General features: G+C 37.7%; 1 protein-coding gene across 4 annotated transcripts in view; it reads right to left on the reverse strand.

The window, feature by feature from the left end:
* gtf2h3 (general transcription factor IIH, polypeptide 3) overlaps positions 1-10,972 on the reverse strand; it is a 42,903-nt gene that overhangs the window by 31,817 nt on the left and 114 nt on the right. Inside the window, exons 1-2 of one of the 4 annotated variants that reach the window (XM_069933498.1) lie at positions 10,702-10,941; positions 9,948-10,027 (exon numbers count right to left, since the gene is read on the reverse strand). Coding sequence is in view for 1 of the 4 variants with exons in the window: in XM_069933496.1 (XP_069789597.1) it covers positions 9,948-10,027 (80 nt within the window). In the remaining 3 variants the exon portion in view is untranslated. The other 3 variants (XM_069933499.1, XM_069933497.1, XM_069933496.1) reach the window with 3 other exon arrangements.

The following is a 10,972-nucleotide window of genomic DNA, read 5'->3' on the forward strand; positions in this document are numbered from 1 at the left end:
AACAACACAGAAGAGAAAGTGAATAAAATAGATATGACCTTAACAGAAATGGGGAAAAAAATGGACAAGATGGAAGAACGGGCAGTAGCAGCAGAAATGGAGGTAGAAGACTTAAAAAAGAAATTGGAGGAATCTAATAAAAAAACTAAAGAGACACAAGAACTACTAGCTCAAAAAATAGATATAATGGAAATTTATAACAGAAGAAATAACATAAAGATAGTGGGCCTTAAGGAAGATGAAGAAGGCAAGAATATGAGGGAGTTTATAAAAGAGTGGATCCCTAAGACCCTAGGATGTCCAGAACTACAGCAAGAAATGGAAATAGAAAGGGCACATAGAGCATTGGCCTCTAAACCACAACCACAACAAAAACCAAGATCTATTGTAGTAAAATTCCTAAGATATACTACAAGAGAAAAGGTACTGGAGAAGACAATGGAAAAAGTAAGAGAGGGCAACAAACCACTGGAGTATAAAGGGCAAAAAATCTTCATTTATCCAGATATAAGTTTTGAACTCCTAAAGAAGAGAAAAGAGTTCAATACAGCAAAGCGATTTTATGGAAGAAAGGGTATAAATTTACATTGAAGCATCCTGCGGTATTGAAAATATTTATTCCAGGACAAGAAAACAGACTATTCTCGGATCCAGAAGAAGCACGAAAATTTGCAGAACAATTACAAAAATAGACTGAGGGATGAAGACGGGTAATGAGAGTAAAAATGATCACGATTGATATGTATGTGGGTAAAGACAAAAATAGACTGAGGGATGAAGACGGGTAATGAGGGTAAAAATGACCACGATTGATATGTATGCGGGTAAAGAGGTATAAGAGTGAATAGAGACAATGGGCATACGTGAAAGTATCTGTAATTAGAGGAAAACATAGATAGTATAGACAAGAATTAATAAGGGAAGGTAATGGAATAGAGAGAATAAGGAGGGAATTAAAAGAGTGACCTTTGTGACATATGAAAAGTGAAATCTTTTCTGGGGGGGGCTGGGTGGGGGAAAAGAGCGGTCACTGCAAAATCAGTTGACGCTTGCGAGTGGATTCGCAAATCCAAATGGAGAGGGGAGATGTGGTTGTCCGACAAGGGATAAAGGACAACTCAGGAGGGGAAGGGGAGATTGGGGATAAAGAAGATAGAAATAGGAGAACAAGGAAAATGTTGGATGTTGTAGGAATGTTGTCTGGTAAAGAGTTGAAAATAAGAAAACAGAAATGGAAAAGGAGGAAAGGTAATGATGGAAAAACGGAAAGAGAAGATAAACAAAATATAAAATGGCTACGCTGAACTATATGACTTTAAATATTAATGGAATACATAACCAAATTAAAAGGAAGAAACTACTAAATTTACTGAAAAAGGAAAAAATAGATATAGCATTTGTCCAAGAAACACACTTAACTGAATTGGAGCACAAGAAATTAAAGAGAGATTGGGTAGGACATGTAACAGCAGCATCGTATAATTCAAAAGCAAGAGGAGTGGCTATATTAATTAGCAAAAATGTGCCATTTAAAATAGAAGAGGAAATAATAGATCCAGCAGGGAGATATGTTATGATAAAATGTCAGATAAATTCGGAGCTTTGGAATCTACTTAATATATATTCACCTAACGAAGAAGATCAAAAGTTTATGCAAGATATCTTTTTGAAGGTAGCTAATACGCAAGGGAACATATTAATAGGAGGGGATTTCAATCTGAATTTGGATCCAAATATGGATAAAACGGGGAAAAAAATTAACAGGAAGAACAAAGTAACCAAATTTATAATTAAATCAATGCAAGAAATGAAACTTGTGGACATATGGAGGAAACAAAACCCAAAAGAAAAGGAATACTCATACTACTCGACTAGACATAAAACATACTCAAGAATAGACCTATTTTTGTTATCAGCTAGTATGCAGGATAGAGTAAGAAAAACAGAATATAAAGCGAGAATGCTATCGGACCATTCACCCTTAATACTGACAGTAAAGCTAGAGGACATCCCTCCAAGAATGTATAGATGGAGATTAAACCCCATGCTACTTAAAAGAAAGGATTTTAGAGAATTAATTGAAAAACAATTAAAAATGTACTTTGAAGTAAAAACAGAATCAGTGGAAGATAAGTTTATACTATGGGACACAATGAAAGCATTCATTAGAGGACAAATAATAAGTTATGCAACCAAGATGAAGAAGGACTATAATCAGGAAACAGAGCAGTTGGAAAAGGAAATAGTAAACATAGAAAAAAAATTAGCAATAAAGGAAGATACAACCAAAAGAAGAGAATTGGCGGATAAAAAAAATAAAATATGAAACATTACAAACATATAAGGTGGAGAAGAATATAATGAAGACAAAACAGAAATATTATGAACTAGGTGAAAAAACACACAAAATCTTAGCATGGCAGCTTAAGACAGAGCAAACTACAAAAATGGTATTGGCAACAAGGAAAAAAGACAAACAAATTACATATAATCCAAAAGAAATTAAGGAAAACTTCAGAGAATTCTATGAACAATTATACCGAACTGAAAACGAAGGGAAAATAGATGAATTTTTGACTACAATTGAACTACCAAAACTACAAATAGAGGAACAAAATAAATTAACAGAACCATTTGGAACAGTAGAAATACAAGAGATAATAAAAAAATTACCAAATAATAAGACACCAGGAGAGGATGGACTCCCAATAGAATTCTACAAAACATTTAAAGATCTATTAATACCGCCCCTCCTGGATGTAATCAACCAGATTGATGAGACACAAAACTTACCAGATTCATGTAAAACAGCAATAATTACAGTGATACTAAAACAAGGGAAAGATCCACTCTCACCAGCGTCATATAGACCAATATCTCTGCTAAACACAGATTATAAGATAATAGCTAAACTATTAGCAAACAGATTAGCAGAACAGGTACCGAAAATGGTAAATTTAGACCAAACTGGATTTATCAAAAAAAGACGCACAACAGACAATATTTGTAAATTTATTAACTTAATTCATGCAGTAGAAGGAAATAAAGCACCGGCAGTAGCAGTTGCTTTAGACGCAGAGAAGGCCTTCGACAGAGTAGAATGGAATTACTTGTTCAAAGTATTGCAAAAATTCAGTTTACCGGAGAAGTATATTAATTGGATTAAAGCATTATATAAGGGACCGTTAGCGAAAGTGACAGTAAATGGACATGTATCAAAGCAATTTAACTTAAGCAGGTCAACGCGGCAGGGATGCCCACTATCACCATTATTGTTTGCGCTAGCTATAGAACCACTAGCAGAATCGATAAGAATAGATAATAATATAAAAGGAATAAAAATAAAAGACAGGGAATATAAAATCAGTCTATTTGCGGATGATGTGATAGTGTACTTAACAGAACCAGAACTATCAATAAAAGAACTATATAAGAAATTGAAGGAATATGGAGAAGTGTCGGGATACAAGATAAACGTAAATAAAAGTGAAGCAATGCCTATGAATAACGCGGATTTCTCAAAATTTAAGAAGGAATCCCCATTCAGATGGCAAATGCAGGCAATAAGATACCTAGTAGTACAAATAAACAAAAATCTAGGCCAATTATATAAACTCAATTACAATCCACTAATGAAAAAATTACAGGACGATTTAGAGCATTGGAAAGAGCTACCACTAACACTGATAGGAAGGATAAACTGTATTAAAATGAACATTTTTCAAAGGATACTATACTTATTTCAGGCATTGCCAATACAACTGACAGAAAAATTCTTCAAAGAGTTAAAGAAAATAATAAGGAAATTTTTATGGACAGGGGGGAAACCGAGGATAGCACTAGATAAATTAACAGAATGGTATAAACAAGGAGGCTTACAATTGCCAAACTTCAAAAATTATTATAGAGCCGCACAATTAAGGTACCTATCAGATTTTTATCAAACAAGGGAAAAACCAGACTGGACGAGATTAGAATTAGATAAAATAGGGGAAAAGATACCTGAACACATATTATATAAATGGGACGAAAAATTGGTACAACATAGAACTTCTCCAGTATTACACCATCTCCTCAATATATGGAAGAAGATTCATGTAGAAAGAAATAAAACAAATTATCAATTACCAAAACTAATATTGACGCAAAATAAGCTACTCCCTTTTACAATAGACAACCTTTCCTTTAGAAAATGGGGAAAAAAAGGGATTAAAAGAATAGAAAATTGTTTTTCAGGAAGTAGATTCTTATCCTTTGAACAAATGAGAGATAAGTACAATATAACTGGAGATACAGCGCTGGCATATTACCAACTGAGATCCTACTTGAAAGATAAATTAGGAAGCAATTTGAGTTTACCAGAGGGAAGTAACCTTGAATATGTGATTACAGATACAATGTTAATCAAAAGATTTATAACAAATATGTATATTAAACTGCAAGAAAAGGAGAATGAGGAAACAAATGGTAAAACTAAACAAAAATGGGAACAAGATTTAAATATAAAGATAAAAAAGGAAACATGGGAGAAATTATGTTCTGGAACGATGAGAAATACAATAAATACGAGGCTGCGTATGATACAATATAATTGGTTACACAGACTATACATTACACCACAAAAGTTAAATAAATGGGACCCAACAGTATCTGATAGATGTTTTCGATGTAAAAAAGAAAGGGGAACAACAATTCATGCAATCTGGACATGTGAGAGAGTAGAAAAATTTTGGGATGATCTCAATCAGATATTAAATAAAATAACAGAAAACAATATACCAAAGAATCCAGAGATCTTTCTCCTAAGTAACATAAAAAATAAAGAATTTGGAATTGACTTGGAAGATGCACAAAAAAGATTTGTTAAGATAGCCCTAGCCGTAGCAAAAAAATGTATTATGTCAATCTGGAAATTGGAAGATAATTTGTATACCTAAAATGGATGAGAGGGGGGGGGGGGTGGCTTGGGAGGAGGGAGGGGGGGGGGGGAGAAAAAGTCACTGTAAATGTGTGAAAAAGAAAAAGTGTATATCATGGCTATTGTGATTTATGGTGTGAAAAATAAAAATTTTAAAAAAAAATGAACATTTTCCCAAGGATACAATACCTATTTCAGGCATTAACAATACACTTGACAGAGAAATTCTTCAAGGAGTTAAAGAATATAATAAGGAAATTTTAATGGAAAGGGGGGATACCGAGGATAGCACTAGATAAATTAACAGAATGGTATAAACAAGGAGGCTTACATCTGCCAAACTTTTATAGAGCCGCACAAATAAGATACCTATCAGATTTTTATCAAACAAGGGAACATTGGACTAGATTAGAACTGGATAAAATAGGGGAGAAGATACCTGAACATATATTATATAAATGGGATGAAAAATTGGTACAATGTAGGAATTCTCCAGTATTACATCATCTGCTCAATATTTGGAAGAGGATTCATGTAGAAAGGAATAAAACAAATTACCAACTACCAAAACTAATACTGATGCAAAATCAGCAAATCCCTTTTACAATAGATAACCTTTCCTTTAGAGAATGGGAGAAAAAAGGGATCAAAAGAATAGAAAATTGTTTTTCGGGAAATAAATTATTACCCTTTGGACAAATGAAGGATAAATATAATATAACTAACGATACAGTGTTGCCATACTACCAACTGAAATCCTACTTGAAGGACAAATTGGGAAGCAGCCTGAGGTTACCAGAGGGAAGTAATTTTGAATGTGTGATTACAGACACAATGATAATCAAAAAATTTGTAACAAACATGTATATTAAACTACAAGAAAAGGAGAATGAGGAAACAAATGGTAAAACTAAACAAAAATGGGAACAAGATCTAAACATAAAGATAAAGAAGGAAACATGGGAGAAGTTATGCTCAGGAACGATGAGAAATACAATAAATACGAGGTTACATATGATACAATATAACTGGATAAACAGGCTATACATTACACCTCAAAAGTTAAATAAATGGGACCCAACAGTATCTGACAGATGTTTTCGCTGTAAAAAGGAATTGGGAACAACAATTCATGCAATTTGGACATGTGAGAAAGTGAAAAAATTTTGGGAAGATCTAAACCAGATATTAAATAAAATCACAAAAAGCAATATATCAATAAACCCAGAGATCTTCCTCCTAAGTAACATAAAAAACAAAGAACTTGGACTCGATTTGGATGGTGCACAAAAAAGATTTGTTAGGATAGCCCTAGCTGTAGCAAAAAAAATGTATTATGTCTGCCTGGAAATTAGAAGATAACTTGAGAATACAACAATGGTATATAGAAATGAATTAATGTATTCCAATAGAAAAAATAACATATAATTTAAGAAATAACATTACAATATTTGAACAAATATGGGAGCCATACATGAAACATAATAGAGAAAATCTACCGGGGACATCTACCACCTAAAATGACAGAAGGAGAAGAGAATGAAAAGAACTGACTCAGTGGAATTTCTTGTTTATTTTTATTGAGTGACAACATTGTTTGACGGGTTTAATGTATCTTATTTTCTGAACTTTAAATAAATGGGAGGGGAGGTAAGGAGGGAGGGAGGGGGGAGAAAACGACATTGTATATATTTAATAAGGAAAATGTATGTATCTTGATCAAAATGGTTTATAGTGTGAAAAATAAAAATTTTTTTAAAAAAGCTCCTTTTCAACAGCACTGGATTCAATCTTGGCTTCACTGGCGCTGTATCAGTTCTGCACTGACCCTGCTTAAACTTGTCACCTGTCACCGTGAGTGTGAAGCACTCAGATCCTCAGTTTATCTCCTCACTTGCTCCATAACACAGCAAACTTAAGCACACGTGGGTGAAATCGGACAAATGTGAGTGATCCAATTGTGATGTCGAACCAAACAGGACTGAGTTATTAAACAGCAGGGCCCTGGAGATTTTTTTTGAACAGAGACACCAGAGATACAGGTGCATAATTCCCCAAAATGTTTTATGGTTCTATTAAGAAAAGTTTGGACAAGTACATTGCAATGGAGAGGCAGCATCCACCACCAAGTAGCGCTGCTCCGCTCCTGTTCGGAGGATATACTACTTACCCATCAAGGTCAAAGACTCACTCCAAGCCATCAAGGTGACCCTTACGATTGGCTCACCTAAATCACCAGGTGCTGCAGTCCAGGCAGCCTGCCCAGACTCAGCCCTGACCTTCACCCAATTGGCCCACCTCACCTCAGTTTACCCCTGCTGAGCCCCTGCACTTGGCATCGAGCCATTGGCCACAGCAACAAATGGGACCCACACTGAACCTTATGATTGGTCCCCCAGCTTTGCCCCCAGAACTATAAAGGACCATGTACTCCTCATGGCATGTATGTATCACCTTCCACACTGGGTTGGGGTGAGCTTCGTGGTCAGGTAGCAGAGCCATGTCCATACCGGTCAAGGGGTGGAGGCACGTAGTATCACCTTGATCTGATTGTTGAATGTGTATGCTCTTGTAATGTCCCCAGATTCTGTCGGTTTCCCCCTCGTCATCCGAAAGTGTATATTTACCCCCTGCATATTGTGTATGTGTAGATGTTTGCTTAACATATCGACCCTGTTGTCCCATTTCCATCCCTGAAATAAACGTGTGCTTTGTACCTCCACTTTGGTCTGGTTTTTAACCTGTGGGACCCACACGAACCACATACATGGATGGGAAGGATATGGAATGGGTGCAAGTCAGTGGGACTATTGTTTTGCACAGACTAGAAGGGTCAAAGGGGCTGTTTTCTTTGCTGTATTGTTCTATGGTTCTATTGAAAATGGCACCACAGATAGACAGGATGGTGAAGGCAATGTCAGGACATTGAGTATGGGAGCTAGGATGTCTTGTTACAACTGTTCAAGACATTGGTAAGTTAACACTGAGAATACTGAGTGCAGTTCTGAATTACCTGCTCTAAGAATGCAGTCATTAAACCAGAAAAGATTCACAAGGATGTTATGGAGAATGACAGGCTTAAATTATAGGGAGTCCAGAAAGGCTAGAATTATTTCCTTTCAACATAGGAAGTTGAGGGTGACCTTACAGAGATATACAAAATCATAGATTAGATAAGGCACATAATTAAAGTCTTTTCCCCAGAAGAGGAGAATCTAAAACTAGAGGGCATAGGTTTAAGGGGATAAGATTTAAAATGGACCCCAAGGACAACTTTTTCCATAAAGAGGGTCGTGTGTGTGTGTGTGTTTATGTCCATAAGTGTGTGTTTGAGTATGTGCATGCGTGCCTAAGTGTGAATATACACAGAGTTCCAAACAAAGTTGGTGAGCTCCAGGTACAAAAACTGCTCAGAAAGAATAGGGAAGGGAAAAAGTTGAGTGGGAGTGGGGGTGGGGTAGAACCAAGTAAGGAAAATATTGCAGTGCTTGAGGAAGGGACAGAATCTATCCTTTTGCCATCCCATTCCAGGAACAGGCTGCCAGGAGAAGTGATGGAAACAGACATGAGAGCAATGTTTAACACATGTTTAAATAACCGGACACATGAACAGGCAGGGAATGGAGGGTTATGGATCACATGCAAGTTAATGAGATTAGTGACAGTCGTTGACCTCATCGGTAACAACGATGAGTAGCACTACAGAGACGAGGTGGAAAATCTCATGATATGATGTGAGAGTAACAACCTGAGTCTCAACATGGACAAGATGAAGGAGATGATCATGGTCTTCAGGAGGACCAAGGACAACCACCTTCCACTGCACATTAATAGCTCAGTAGTGGAGAGCACAAAGTGTACCAAGTTCCTTGAAGACAACATAAAAAGTGACCTAGACTGGATACACAACTTCTCCTCACTTGTCAGGAAGACATAACAGTGACTGCACTTCCTGAGAAGACTGAGGTAGGCAAGGCTACCAGCCACCATCATGTCAACTTTCCACAAGAGTAGAAAGTATCGAGAGTATCCTGGCTGGCTGCATCACAGTGCATAATGGTTGCTGCAGAGCATCAGTTTGCAGGTCAATCCATAGGACCAGAAGGGTGGCAGAGAGGATCACTGGGGTCTCCCTGCTCCCCATTGATGGGATTTACTGGGATCATTGTCTTAAGAGGGCATGGAAAATAACTGAGGACCCTTTCCACCCCTTCCATCTTCCAGCTGCTCCTGTCAGGAATATCAGAGCCAGAAACAGCAGGCTGAGAAACAGCTTCTTCCCACGGGCAGTGAGAATGCTGAATGACTGATAAACTGCTGAATGACTCTACTATTTATTTAACATAATATTTATTTATTTTAAAATTGCATCCAAGTACTGTGCATGTGTATCATTTGACTGTATTATGTCTGTATGTGTGTTTGCAGAATGTTGCCCCAAGGACTGGAAAACACTTTCATTGGGTTGTTCTTGTACAATCGAATGACAAATAAACTTGATTTGAAATTATGGTCAGTTCCAATGTGGTAATCCAAGGGGCCTGTTCCTATGCTGTCTTGTCACACCTCTGGGACATTTCATTGGCTGGCAGCTGATGGGAAGGACAGTGAGGAACACACTTGGAAATAGCAGAATCAGCTCATCCTTTCTGAAATGAGGAGCCCAAAACTGCTCATGATACTCCAAGCGAAGTCTAACCATTGCCTAATGGAGACTCAACATCATGTCCCTCCTCTTATTTTCCATTCCTTTTGAAATGAATGTCAGCATTGCATTTGCCTTCTTCTGAGAATAAACTCAATCTGCAGGTTTACTTTCAGGCCATCCTGCACAAGGACTCCCAGGTCCCTTTGCATCTGGGTATTTTCACATCTCATAAACAGAAACAGGAGTGACCCAGATTAATTGAAGAAACTCCACCTCTGTGGCACAGATTCCCTCGATGTTGGATCTCAGGGTGTTATTTTTGGAAGGATATTTACCATTAAAAATGAAGCAACGTTAAATGCCTCTCATGTATCGTCTTACCTGGGATTCTTTTAGGATCTGCTGGCCCCACCAAACAGGATTGACATCCACCACAATTACAAGGAGACTGATCTCCTCCTCTGTGTGGAAAATAAAATAAAGGCATGCTTACTAATGGTTAGTTGGTGGAGACTTTTAAGACGACTGCAGATTTGTTAAATCAAGGTGTAAGGCAACAGCAATTGGAATGAATCCTGACGCACAAGATCATTACTCGAGGATAATGGAACATTAAATATCACTCAGACGCTGCAGCCCATTGACACGTTCCCAGATCCAACCAGGAAACCTGGGACTAATTGTCCCTGAGTTCTCTGCGTCCCAACACATCACTCACTCCTTTTGCTCCGACTCCTACTATGATTCTCACCTCCACCTTCACAGCCCCCTCGAAGCCCAGGTCATGGACTGAACTTTTCTGTCACTGTCCTCAACTCTTTTGTTTCATAACTAATGCCGTGAAAGGCAAAATCTGTGGGCACATTATGATGGCTCTAAACTAGCGACTGAGCATTTACTAAATGTGATTTCTGATTGAAATGAGGACAACTCAAGAAACCTACAGATTGCTCAATTTGCAATCCCTCCAAGGCAGAGATGGAGGTGTCAAGTCCAGAACAGAGGTTAAACAACAAAAAGCTGGAGGAACTCAGCGGGTCGGGCAGCATCCATGAGTAGAAATAGTCAATGTTTCAAGTTGGAACGCCTGATTGAGACTTTAAATATGATAGAATCGCTGGCAGGCCATTTCTACCCTTGAATGCTGCTTGAACCGCTGTCCGTCAGCTTCTCGATACTTGCTACAGATTCTAGCACGTGCAGTTTTTGTCTTTCTCCAGGCGGACAACAACAAGGAGTGGGTAAGGAACAGAGGAATGGGTAAGTAGGAATGGTGGGTCTGTTGAGGAATGGGGTGAGGGAAAGGAGGAGGGATGGCGAGGGGAGGAAGAGGGGATGGAGTGTGGGGGATGGGGTGAGAAAGAGGGATGGGGTGAAGGGATGAGGAAGGATGGGGTCAAGACATT

Source organism: Narcine bancroftii, chromosome 4 (genome assembly GCF_036971445.1).
Source record: "Narcine bancroftii isolate sNarBan1 chromosome 4, sNarBan1.hap1, whole genome shotgun sequence".
NCBI classification, from domain to species: domain Eukaryota; kingdom Metazoa; phylum Chordata; class Chondrichthyes; order Torpediniformes; family Narcinidae; genus Narcine; species Narcine bancroftii.